This window comes from Oculina patagonica, chromosome 10 (assembly GCF_052425735.1).
Source record: "Oculina patagonica isolate OP01 chromosome 10, crgOcupat, whole genome shotgun sequence".
Classification (NCBI taxonomy): domain Eukaryota; kingdom Metazoa; phylum Cnidaria; class Anthozoa; order Scleractinia; family Oculinidae; genus Oculina; species Oculina patagonica.
The window spans coordinates 21,308,324-21,321,892 of NC_135767.1; the positions used below are offsets into that span (position 1 = coordinate 21,308,324).

Below are 13,569 nucleotides of genomic sequence, written 5' to 3' on the forward strand. Positions count from 1 at the left end.
CGCCTTCACTATTTAAATGCAATAGATAATAAAAAATACTAGAAAATTATTAGTAGATCAGCAAGCCACCCGTGCACAACTGTGGTGCCTACGCTCTCTCTTTTTTGTTCATCTTCATTAGCTTTAACAATTCTCATTAGCATGTAAGAATCGAGGTTTGTGAAATCGCTCTACTATAGTTTTTCAGGTCGACTCTCACAACTCCCATTCCAGGCTCCCTTTCCTTTCCCCCCTTTGTTTCCTCGACCACTAGTGAGGAAAAAGTAAGAGCCTGGGATGGAAGTTGCGAAACTCTTTGTTAGTTGAGCGAGGAAATAATTTAACGCGCGAACAGATGGCTTTTGCATAGAGTTGCATGCAATAAAGCCAACGAAATAACGAAGACACCTTTAACTCTAATTGAAAACGTTTATTTAACAATTATACAATTAATAACTCGTACGATTGTAGACGATAAAACTGGTGATTGTATTTTCCGTCAAGAAAAAATACTTTACACTTACGAATGTTAAAATTGATATAAAATACTTTGTATAACAATCTTTTATTTAAATCCAATTTGTTATTCCAAACTGTTGAGAAATTTTGCGTGCTCTTCTCCTCTGACGAGTAAAGTCTCTCCTCCAATTTTCGGGCCTTCTTTTTCCTGAAAACCAAAACAGAGAACAATAGAAATACTTCTAGAACTTTCCTTCAGTATGATGAAACTGCATTCTTCAAGCAGGACATTCCACATAGTATATTATGTGTGTAGCATTTTGCACAAGTCTCAAGAAAAAGAATCGTGTTGGAAACTCCTCATACAAGTGCTTTAAATAAAAGCAGATTTGCTAAAAGCCGGTACCTGTACTCCGAAACAAATATTAAACGCAAAAGATAAAAATCGCAGCAAGGCACGCGCTGTAATGTAAGTTACCTTGTACATGGACGTTTTCTGATAGTTAGAAGCACCACATTGCCTAAAATAGAAGTATAAATTCCCATCATTTTGCTTTATATACATATACATGTATATAAATTATATATACTTGAAAACATAAAAAGGTTTGTAATTTTAATTCGTATCAAAAGGAAGTCGAGGAAAACAATTACGTTGTTGTTGTATGTCGTTTCGTGCAGTCAAGTTTTAGAACTCAGCACAACTCAGTTGAAGAAATACCGTATTTACTCGAATAAGCGCCGCGGCGCTTATTAAATTTTTCTCGCCTGAAGTGCGGCGCTTTTTCGAGGGCGACGCTTATTTATAATTGGGACGCCACAAAGAACAACTCTTTTACAGTAATTGATAATAGCGTCTTTTCATTGTCAGTAGTCGTCTCTTGCTGAAGAGAGAATTGGCGCTAGCTGTCCTGGCAAAGTCCGCGCCTTTACAACATTTACAGAACTACGTATTGTAAGAATGTTGGGTAGAAAAACTAATGGGTGAGCGGCAAAAAAATCCCTTTAAACTGCAAAACATCGCTTTTGATCGAAAGAAATGTCCAAGTTTGTTTTGGAGTTGCGCTATACACCATTTTAATAAGTCGAGACACCATTTTGAATATTTAACTTTCCGCGAATGACGTTGTTAATGAAATATTCATCTGCGCCTCGACGTATTAAAATGAAGTATCTACCATTGTAATAAGCCGAGGTGTCATTTTGAATATTTTATTAATGACGTCATTCGCGGAAAAATAAAAATTCAAAATGGCTCCTCGACTTATTAAAAGGGTGTATAGTGCTGTTTTTAGTAAAACGGAAATCCTCGAATAAGCGCCGCATCGGGACTGCGGCGCTTATTCGAAGGCGGTGCTTATTCGGGGGCGGCGCTTATTCGAGTAAATACGGTGGTCATCTATTGTGTGCATGCGAGAAATTAATGTTGGTTAGTCAAGCAAGTAACGCACGGATGAGATATGCCTAAATTCAGTTTTAACCTACTTGCAAGGGTGTTTGGGAATCGGTGCTCCGTAAGATATTGTGCGTTGTTTGCAGTCTTTACAGGCGAAGAACTTCTTCAGAGCTTTAGACCACTTTAGTGAGTGGCTTTCCTTGTAGCACCGTTCCGAGGCACTCTCTGCTAGGTAATTACACTGCAAGAAATACCAACGTAGCTTGAAATGTAAAATTCTCCTTACCTATTTACAACGCTACCATAAACGCTAGCTTTGAGAATTAAGTAATACACCAGGGCAATTATAAATACTCATGCAGTATAGCAAAGAAACTTCCTACCTGTTTGCAGAATACTACTTTCACTTTGATTTCTGTGATGGTCTTCATTTTATCCTCCAGCTGCTCCTTCTTCTCTAATTCGTTGAAATACTTTTCTTCCCTTTCGGCTTCAGCCTAAAAACATAAATTCACCAAATTACTTGTAACTCGAGTACGGCCTAAGCCTCCCTGCTGATTAATCATGACGAGCACGACTGTAAAATTCGCGCCTTTTTTTTTCACTTGGCGCCGACGACTGTAAAATTCGCGGTTTTTTTTTCGCTTGGCGCCGACGATTGTAAAATTTGCGCCTTCTTCTTTGCTTAGCGATGACGACTGTAAAATTCGCGCACTTTTTCTGCTTGCCGTCGACGATATTATAATTTTGCGCCTTTTTTCCCCACTCCTCCCCGGAGGCCCTCGTTCAGTTAACGACTGTAAAATTCGCGCCTTTTCTGTGCTTGCCGTCGACGTTTGTATAATTTCGCGCCTTTTTTCCTCTTGTCCCTTGTGGCAGTGTGGCCATCGCCAATGAGTGTAAAATTCCCGACTTTTCTTTCTTGATGGTTGCATGTTTGTCTATCGTTATCACATTAGCATACTTACAGCTCGCACAGCTCCTACATGTTGCGACTTTGCTGCCAGTAGCTTTTTTCCTTCTTCGGAAGACAAATCTATTGAACCAAATTCTGGTCCTAATATTCTCCTTCTTTTCTTTCGACTAGAATCTTGATCTGCGTTGTCTTCGTCGTTTTCTACAGTAATAACACAAAAAATATTAAACAATAAATCTCAAAAAATAAAACAGTATAATTATCAGGAATACGGCTATTGGTCTCAACAACTCGTTACTGTAATACGTGGGAGAAAGTCAAGGAAAGCGAAATCAATTAATGGAGATTACATAAGGAGGCCGAAGCGACTAGCCCATCACATTTTACCCCAAGCACTTTATAACGTTGCCTTAACAATTCATCGGTACCAGCTTACACCGCAGTGGCTTGCCCTGTGTTAGAACTCAATAAGCTAGCCGATATTACGACAAACTCCCCCCCTCACCACTACAGTGAAGTAGACATGTTAATTCCTACCTTTACCGCTGTCTTCAGCCTTCTTCAAAATTTGTTCCTGTGCTTTTGGAGACAATTTCTTTCGAACGGCGTTTGGGTCTTCTTTTTCGATAGGTCCATTTTGTTTCACAAGCGACAAAGCTCTTATCTAAAAGTAAGGAAAAAAGATGCACACTCAATGAGAAATTCGATGTCATATTTCGCAGAAAAAAAGCTTCACTGAGCGGGTCCCAACCTATCAAGGGATTAGGCACTTTTTTTTGGGGGGGGGGGGGTGAGGGGGTACTCTGTCACAGACAAACTGTCTGTCACAGACTGTTTAACTTGGCTTTGGATGTACATTAGAAAAATGCTCAAAGACAGAGTGGCGTATTAACAACAAAATCTTTTTTTTTACATTTCAAGAAATCATCTTTGGAGGAATTTAACAAGTACACAGATGTTATAAATTGATCGCAGCCGATTAAAGAGTTAATAACCACACACACCTTTGCTCTATCTACATCAGTTGATTTTCGTTTCTTGATATTCGGTGATTCGTCAAAGAAAAGATCCGAGCCCGGTGCCAGACCCCGCCCCAGCATAGGGGTATCATTTGCACTGTTTGTGGTTGGCTTAACTGAAGTGCTCGTGGATCGAGAAGTAATACGTTTGAGGTCTTTTTCGTGTGCTTTAAGGAGCTCTGAAGCACTCAGTGTGGGTTTTCTTTCTTCTTCAGGTTTCTCTAAGAAAGGGGAAACAAATAGACATTTGCTGCATTACAAAGTGCACTGTTCTCAGCAATTTCGAAGCTAACTACCTAATCACTGCACCTGTATGCACGCCCCAACCTACAAGTTTTCCTGCCTTTGTCGGCCAGATCATACATTTTTCCGTTTTTGTCTTCGAAGTTAAGCATTTTTCAGCGTTTGCCGTCCACGCTACACGTTTTCCCATCCTTGACGCCCAGGCTACACATTTTCCCGCGCTTGCTGCTAAGGTGATGAGTTTTCCCGCGCTTTTTGTCGACGTCACACGCCAGTTTCTGCACTTGCTGCGTACGCCAATGCCGCAATCACGGTCTACTTGACGGTCTTGCCCCACAGACACTTGCCGCCCAGGTCAAAGTCCAACGTTTTCCCGCGCTTTCCGTCTAGTCTCGTTTTCTTCCCGCGCTTTCCGCCTACACAACACGCTTTCCAGCGCCGTCGCACAGGCTTCGCGTATTCCCACTTTTTCAGATACTTTAAGCTTGCCTTATTTTGTAAATTTATGCTTACTCTGTTCTTCATCCTGGTTTAAATGTCTTACAAGATTTCTGGTGCCTACAGTTGGTAAAGCAAGGAGCTGAACTCTGTCAAAGAAAAAACCCATAACATTATATTAACATAAATCATCTATTAAGACCCACCCTACGAGCAGAGCCTTTCTTTTCCGCTGATATACTTTTTCCAATTCTCAGCCGCAGGGAAGTTAAAAGAGGCTCTGCTCGCAGGATGATTAAGGTCCACAGGAGCTCATAAGGGTAGGGCTCATTAGTGGAGGGGCCTTGTCAAATTAAAGTAAAAGAATAAAGTTAAAAGAGGGAACACATTAACATAGGGCTGTTATCAAAGATTACACATGAGTTACCTCATATCACACTTACAAAAACTCAGAAGATTCTGCATTGGCTTTGTTCTTGTTTTCCTGTTTACCATTTGAATCAGCTGTGAAAATGTAAACAAACAAGTCAAGAAAAAGACAATAACAAGAAACCAAAGATTACCAACTTAACAATTTTGACTAATTACCGCACTTAATCAGTATCAAGTGATGATTAATGTTCCACAACTTTTTAACATTAAATCCTCAAGCTGCTCTGCATAATTGAATGTACAGGCCAAGCAGTTGGCTTTGACCTAGAAGTTAAGGCAATATTTTAAGCTACATGTACTTAAGCTACATGTACATGACATAACCCTTCTGTAATTACCGTAGAATGTTGATGTCTCAAACTTCAAGGGAAACACAAATTGGTTTGACAAATCTGGAGTTTAATGCTTGACTGTGTGGCAAACCCAAGTAATACTTTTGGGTTGAGTTATCAGGAGGTACGAGAAATCGGGATTACAGTGTATAATCAGGACAAAACGCAACTCAGATAGACTTTTCAGTCATTGGGTTGAGCAGCTAACACACCTTTTGTTGTTGTTTCAGTCGTATTATTGTTTCCAATATTAAGACTCTTTAGTGTTACATTTTTCTTTTTTTGGTCAGTGGGGCGATTTGAGGCATTTACTGTGCGTCCCTGATACATAAAGGTTGAAGAGTCGAGGTCTTTTTTAAACTTCTTCATGAGTGGTGCTTTAGCTGAGGGGGCAAATCTAAAGTACAGAAAAGAATTATCAACATGTGATTCTGCTAAAACAATATCACTGCATTGTCAGTCAAATAGATGGGTTTGAGAATAAAGAAAACCATTCATTTACAGGAAGGGAGGGGAGGGGAGGAGATAGAACCCTATACCTGCCAACTTTTTCTGGGTTAAAGGCGTGAGATTTTTATCCTAAGAGTGCTAAGATTTCCGGAGATGACACGACCATTTCCGAAGATGTCCAAAGTATTCCGAAGACGTTCTAAACATATCCCGAACACAGTCCCAAGACTTGTTTTGCTTAACACGACCACATTCTCAAAGCTTTTCTTATCAAAACTCTGACATTTCGGGGAAAGTATCGTCATAAACTCAGTTTACATGGAGTTTTCGTTTCTCACAGTGGTTTGAGTTCACATATTTTTGGAAAGTGTGCCATTTATGGTTGTAATAACTCACAGTTTTCAAGTAGGCGTGAGAAATTGGTTCGTAAGCGTGAGTTGGCGTGAGATCGAAGTTTTCAACTCGCAGGCGCGAGACTCACGCCTAAGGCATGAGAGTTGGCAGGTATAGAACCCTAGGGATGAAGAGGGCATGAAGTCTACAGGAGGGAGGAAAAGAGAGGGCAGGAACTTAAGTTCAGATCCCCCTGTCCCCTCCCCCTCCTCCCCATACTAGAGGATCTACTGTCCTCGTGAACTGTCCAATTTTATTGAGTCAACATTGTGCACCCAGCCAGAATAATGGAGTATAAAATGGTCAACAAATGGCGTGCACTGTGATTGGTCAATTTGAACTCATTATAGTCCCATAAAGCATGCTACATATGTCATGCGCATGCTTTACTGAGTTATAATGCACGCTGCTTACGTCACGAGTTTTAGCGTGCGCAATTTCTTTAACATTTCATAAAAAAATAAAAAAACTTTCTCCCCATGCATTGTTGAGTTATATAAGCACTTGGGAATTTTAAAGAACACTCGAGAAGTGGGAGAAGCACTTAGCTGCATCTCGTGCTTCTCTATACACTTTTATCGTGTGAGCACAAGAGGTTTTCAAGTCTTAGAACAAGCCTTATACGGTAGTAAGGCCAGGGGATGAAGGGGTAATCGGGTGGGCGTGGGGGAGGAGTTAAGAATTTTTTGTATTGCATACCCTGCTTGGCATTCCATTCTCTGAGCTCTCATTGACTTGTAGGCTACCTGGACATGATATTCACAGAACTCTCCATGTTGCCTGATAGGACATTTATATATTAGTAAGAAAAATCGGAAAGACCTCACAATAAATGGTAGATAGGGGACCTCTGGTTGAAGTACAGGGAAACCAACTTCTGTGACTTCCTACACCTTACTGTGATACATCTTATTTCCTCCATACTTAGAGTATCACAAGGTGGCAAGGCTATATCAAGTATATGAAGCGCTTGTTAAATAATATCATATGATATTTGTGTGCAACAGGTTGCGAGATAAACTGGATTACCAGCCTATGCTCTAATTTATAGCCACAGCAAATGCAGAACTTGTAATTTAAGGCTTAACATTTCATTTAGTAATTACTGGTAAGTAACTTTCTGACATTATAAATGCTGTAAATTCTTTACATTAGATACAAATTTTTCAGTTGCATAAATTGTTGTTACACTGCAAGACAATGTTACATTGTACATGTACCTGTTTACAAAATTTGTACAAGGTCGATTGTCAGATTTTTTGACTCCTTTACATTTTCCAAGGTCTTTGGATATTCCCATGAGCATAAGCTTTTTAGGATTGTCCAGTGTAAGAGCCAGGTCTTGTGAAAATTTCTAGTAAAATGGAAAGATAACATCTTAGTTATATACATGTCGTACTTTATAGTCTAGAAATGACTTCACATATTAGCAACTGATGTGCCAAGCAGTGGGCTATATGGAAGTGTGGGGATAGGGGAGGGTGGTGGGGGGACTTTCTATATGGGGACTATTTACAAGGGGATTATCTGCAATGGGGGGGGACTATTTATAGGGAGACTTTCTACAGGGGGTTATCTTCAACTTATATCTACAACTTCCTACAGAGGATTACTAAATGTGTATCTAGAGGGGGTGTCGCAGTGATCTTGGTATCCCCCAATTTTAGGTACCCCCGTACCAAGATCCCTAGTGATCTTGGTATCCCCTCAGGGGATACCAAGATCACTAACAGCGTTGAATACAGCAGACTGGGGCAAGTGAAGCAAACCACAATTCCATTCAAAAACCATTTTGCTTTATCAGAATGCTTTGTCTTCATAAATTTAATCGTTCTTAGCAAACAGTATTGACGACTTCGCAAATATTCGCAAAGCTAAACAACCGTTTGATTCAAGTCCGCGTAATTATTCTTAAAACCTGTTAACACCGAACCACGCGCCGAAATCCCTTATACCGGCTAACCTTTAATATTTCAAACATAAAAAGCGCATTGTAAGAGCTTCCAACTTGCTCGGTGAATGAACATTTAAGAAAAAATGCGAACATGATCAAGAAACTGACAAAGGACTGTCACGCAATATTGCAACTCGATATGAATGCGATCGCCAGGCGTGAAAACTGACCTCTCGAGTCTGTGAACTTATCTCTTTTGTTTGTATTGTTATCAGCAAAAGGTTTTATTGCAGGTAAGGGTAAGTAAATACTGGGTTTACTTAATGACTTTTACCTTGTGATTTCGGTTTAGTCGATATAGGTATTCGAGCATCGACCCAAGGTTAGAACATTTACCATTAGAAAAAATAAAAAAACTTTAAAACGTTGAAAACGTTGAAAGGACAAGACATCTAAGGAGAGTGATTTATTGGGGATACCGAAATCCCTAGTGATATGCGTATCCCTTCCTACTATATTATCTCTGATGAGTATTCTGAGAATTGTCTGTACGGCGTTCGATTTTCTACAAAAGGGTATCGATAACTGACATATTGGAAGGGGATACCCATATCACTAGGGATTTAGGTATCCCCCCAAATTCTCTCTCCTTACCTTTTTTTTTTTTTACCGTTTGAACGTTTTTCGTCTATTTAACCTACTTTTCATTTCTAGTATTGGTAAATTCTCTATTCATCATACTCATCAGAGACATTATAGTAGGACGGGATACCCATATCACTAGGGATTTCGGTATCCCCTGATCCCCAATATATCTCTCTCTCCTGACGTTTTAATATGTCTTGTCCTTACCACGTTTTCAACGTTCGAGATTTTCTATATTCATCTTTGTGCCTTGGCTGTTCGTTGTACTCTTTGGACGATGATCAAATACCTATAAATCACTATGTGCAGGGGTAAAGGTCATTACGTTATCCCAATCAGACTACGTCTTCTTTGTTTACACATAACTGTTTTATTTGTCACTTAACTATATTGTTAATAACGATACAAATAAAAGGGATTAGTTCACATGGAATAAATGAGCATTTAATAAAAAAATCAAAAAAAAAAATCTTTGGTCTAAGGTTATTAAAATCTTTGACAGACTCGAGAGGTCAATTTTCACAGCCTGGTGATTGCATTCATATCGAGTTTCTATTGCGTGACAGTCCTTTGTCGGTTTCTTGATCAAGCATTTTCGCATGTGAAATTTTCATCCACCGAGCAAATTGGAATCTCTTACAATCGTTTATGTTTGAAATATTAACCTGCCTTGAAAAGTTTATCGATAAGCACCATGTGCGTGTTTATAGTATAAAGGATTCCGGCGCGTGGTTCGGCTTTAGGAATAATTGCGCGGACTAGAATCAAACCGACAAGCGGTTTGTTTTCCTTTGCCAATATCTGCAAAGACGCTAATATTGTTTGCTAAGAACGATTAAATTTACGAACAAAGCTTTGTGATAAAGCAAAATGGTGTTTGAGTGGAATTTTGGTTTGCTTCACTTGCCCCAGTCTGCTGTATTCGACGCTGTTAGTGATCTTGGTATCCCCTGAGGGGATACCAAGATCACTAGGGATCTTGGTACGGGGGTACCTAAAATTGCGGGATACCAAGATCACTGCGACAGGGGGACTGAAGGACTACTCACAGGGGGAATCTAAAGGTAAGCTTAACTAAAGGGAACTGCCAACAGGAGGTTCCCAAACAAGGGAACAAATGTGTTTCAGAACCACTGGCATGAATCAGACTTGATTACATTTTACAGCAATGTTTTTCAATTTTTCACCTCTTTTGCTGGCAGGAGAGATGCATTTAGAAGAGCCACTACACTTCCTTCTGTCGTCTTCCAGTGTTCCTTGTACACGTCGCCAAAGAGAAACAATACAACACAATCATTGGCAGTGTCAGGTCCAAGATCTGAGAGCTTCCAAATACCATAAGTGTTCCCCTGCATACATGAATTAAGTTTTTAATAACTGATAACCTTTTGGTGCCTTATTACATGAAGGTTTAAACACCATGCTATCAAGTGAATACACATGTTATCAATGGCGTTGACAAAACTCGGATCAGACCAAATCACGGACCGTCATTTAATATACAGTAGTTATCTTACTTTCATTTCTTATTGCTGTTTTTAAGTATTTATTTATTTTTCTTTTATGATCCGATCCGTGGTCCGATCCGTGATCCGGTCCGTGATCTGGTCCGATCTGATCCAGGTTTTGTCAACGCCGATGTAATCAGTTTAATTTTTAAATTAAATACTTAAAAGTGTATATGGGGTTGTACATGTATGTAAAAATAAATAAAAAAACCAATGTAGGTCTGCAATGCATATTTTGTGTCAGCATGGTCCATGCAAACATTCCAGCACTTCCCATTGTCTTCCAGATTATGCAACATGTTATTTGCTACCCCTTCTTAAAAAAACCTGAATGTGTGTGCTTTACATGTAACTAATAACTCAGCACTCCAGTGGCTTAACTTTAACAGCACAAAAGTTGCCTTGGTCGCACTTTTAATTTGCATTAAAAGTGAGAAAGATAGCCTTTACTACCTTTAGTCCCTGAGTCAAAGGGAGTACCCCCCCAGGGGTGGGGTCATACAGCAAATCCCTTCTGTGTGGGAGGGGGGGGTATGGATATTTTCTGGAACCACACAATATTATTTAATGGAAGAATTCTTACATTTGAACTTTTCTTTGGTGGCATTTTATGCACTATAACACCAATTGTTACCCAGTCTCCATCAATTTCATTATTGCCTTTGATCTTTGTAGGTATCTGTGAAATTTTCACCATTCTCCGTCCCTCCATCCTTTTCTCCATTACCACTGACGGGATCAGTGGGTTAACAATTCGTAAACTGGAAAACCTGTCCTTTGAAAAATTATTATCATCAATTGCTATCCTTGTTCTAGTTTCCACTTCATTAGTAGCTTTCTTTGTTGATGTTCCCATATTTCCATCAGTCAAACTTTTATGCCCTGGGGCGTGACTTGCAGTGGTTTTTGAGCCTTTTGATTTTGATTTTGTGGAGCGGTGAAAGGAAGTGCTAGATTCTGTGGAGACTGCAAAATGACATAAAAAATATGAAACCTTGAGGGAAGCATATACTGGGTAGTCACACAGGCGGCCCAAGCTCACTATGTGAACTAATATTCATAAAGTGTAAGTGAATGTGACTCTTGGCTTCAAGCAGTGTTGTATTACAAAGATGCGATTTATAAGGGTTTGTATGGGAACTCAACGATTTTGGTTCAAAGGGTATAAAATTTTATAATCTGTGAATAAAACTGACTTACACTTTATGAATAATTAATTTACATAGTAAGCTTGGGCCACCTGTGATAATCAAAGCATGTATACAGTGACAGTGGCCTAATGTAGACCAGATTGTTTGAAATACCGAATAATTATAATAATGGTTGGCACACAAGAGGGGACTAGTCCGGGCGACTAGTCCCATCAATACTTATAAAAGCCAAGTTGTTACTTTTCTAAAGATACCATAACATACGCAACAGAAGACTCACTAGAGGATAATTTTTTTTTTTAACTATATTTACAGTGCAGCTACATACATGTAGAGAAATGCTCAGGATTACTATGAATAAAAAAAGTACTTGATGTGGTTTACCTGGTTTGTTTTTCTGCGTTGGTGTGTGAGCTATTCTTCTGTTATTCTTTGAAAATTGCATCTGATGACTTGTATCTTGGTTTGAACCATTCTTGTTACCGACTTGTTTACCTAATTTGGACAAATGTTGCTCTTCTTGCTCTTCTTTGGGATAGCGAGACAACTCACGTTTATTTGCTGATGTTGGTGACATTAGCACTGGGGAACATGTTGTTAAGGAGGCATACACTGATATAAAGTTATTAGTTTGTAAAGAAACTGTTGTTCTGCGTTGGTGGGAAAGTAAAACACTTACTACATGTAAAAGTTCATTATCAATACTGAAGTTGATAAAAATAAACCATTGTACAGAATTTTGAAAAGTCGATGTTTGGAGCATCAGCACTTCGTCAGTAGCAAAAAAAGGGCTAAGACTCAAAAGCTTTTCAAAATTTGCTACAACAATTTATTTACCTTTATCGACTTCCAGTTGATAATCAGCTAAAATGACACATTGATATACAACTGTAGTCTCATTCATTGCTTTTAAGTGTAACCTTCAGAAATAAAGGTTATCGCAACTGACCCTAAAACAGAGATTTTGACAGACAGGATTAGTACTAAAGGATTAGTATAAGGTCATTGAAAAAGGATACAATTTCTTTCTTCTTCAAGTTTTTTTATTTGTTCTTGCATGGCAGCCATTTTTGCTAAAGAATCAGTATAAAATACAACATTTCTTACTGTGGCTATGTTCAATTATTTTTAAGCTCAACAATTCATTTCAACCACATTATTTCTAAGCTATCAACTGCAGTGCATTATACCGGCCCTATCCCCCACCCAGGGGCAAGGAACTAGGCATCACCTGCAGTACATTATAAGTGCAAAATAAAGGCACTAACACAGATGGGTTTTTCAGCTGTTGTCTTTCACCGCCATGACACAAGCGAAAATCTATCTGTGTTTCAAGGCTACACAAGTTACACAGTTTATGAAAGTGATACAGTAAACTCTGTCTAAAACAAACACCTTCGGGATGGGCTCAACTGTCTGTCTTAGAGAGGTGTCTGTCTTATAGGGAGTTTAGTTACAGTAAATTGACTGAAAAATTGACACCTTCAGGACCAACACCAGGTGTCCGTCTTATGGAGGTGTCCACCTTATAGAGGTGTCCATTAAGAGAGAGTTGACTGTATGATCAACATAAATAATTATCATTAATTAATTTAATCGCTTTATAATTCATTTGCACAGATGACGATATTCAGATTTGCAGTAGAATAATAAACCTTCCTACTACTGCTTCTTGGACTTCAGAAATGAGATGTAATGAGATACAATTCAAAATTAATCATTACTGACCGGCCATTTCTTCCATAGTTAAATTCGATGTTGTTCCAGACTGGACACCATCTTCACGAGGTTGTTGTGTTTGTGATTGAGTTACAGAAGTCATTGTTGTCGATTGTGGTGAAGTACTTGAACATGTCGAAGATGAATTTGCTTCGCCAAGGTTTTCATCGTCTAGTAATTCAGAATCACTATCGACCAGGCAAGCAAGGAGATCAAGGTCATCTAGAGAAACAAAATTGAAATGAATCAGCGAAAACGAGATGAAATTAACCAGAATTAAACAAGCTTGATCATTGAAATTTGAACTATTTCTGCTGCGATCTCAAAAAGAAATAATTTTCTTCCTGGCAGAAACAAGTCATAAATGCATTTAGCTTCAAACAAAGCAATAATTACCTTCCATATCTTCAGCCATTTGGAAAATTGTGCAAAAACCATCAAAATAAGCGCTCAGAAAATCGAAGGTTGCTACAGAATGCGAACGACAATGGGAACAATTTTTCCCGCGTAAACAACAAATCTGCTGACTGCAAGTAGCGCGGACTCAAAAAGATTAATTTATGCACACGCGCAGTGAGTAGGAATCTCATTACCG

The 13,569-nt window shown here is 39.0% G+C and overlaps 1 protein-coding gene across 1 annotated transcript; it reads right to left on the reverse strand.

Moving 5' to 3' along the window:
* Window positions 1-403: 403 nt before the first annotated feature.
* LOC144667170 (protein MCM10 homolog) lies at window positions 404-13,462 on the reverse strand. The gene is made up of 18 exons (XM_078528565.1): window positions 13,371-13,462; window positions 12,984-13,196; window positions 12,275-12,328; window positions 11,640-11,837; window positions 10,688-11,070; window positions 9,784-9,945; window positions 7,278-7,411; window positions 6,757-6,837; window positions 5,427-5,611; window positions 4,894-4,954; window positions 4,526-4,599; window positions 3,755-3,990; window positions 3,288-3,414; window positions 2,803-2,951; window positions 2,218-2,331; window positions 1,924-2,075; window positions 917-959; window positions 404-646 (listed from the first exon to the last, which is right to left on the reverse strand). The coding sequence occupies exons 1-18, from the start codon at window positions 13,387-13,389 to the stop codon at window positions 563-565; spliced, it is 2,469 nt and encodes an 822-aa protein (XP_078384691.1). The 5' UTR covers window positions 13,390-13,462; the 3' UTR covers window positions 404-562.
* Window positions 13,463-13,569: the final 107 nt, after the last annotated feature.

Excerpts from the sequence above, each read along its gene's own strand:
- LOC144667170 (XM_078528565.1), bottom strand. Across the intron at positions 4,600-4,893 it reads GCAGAATCTTCTGAGTTTTT|AGTTCAGCTCCTTGCTTTAC; the intron begins GTAAGTGTGATA and ends TTTCTTTGACAG. Across the intron at positions 2,332-2,802 it reads ATGTAGGAGCTGTGCGAGCT|GCTGAAGCCGAAAGGGAAGA; the intron begins GTAAGTATGCTA and ends TTATGTTTTTAG.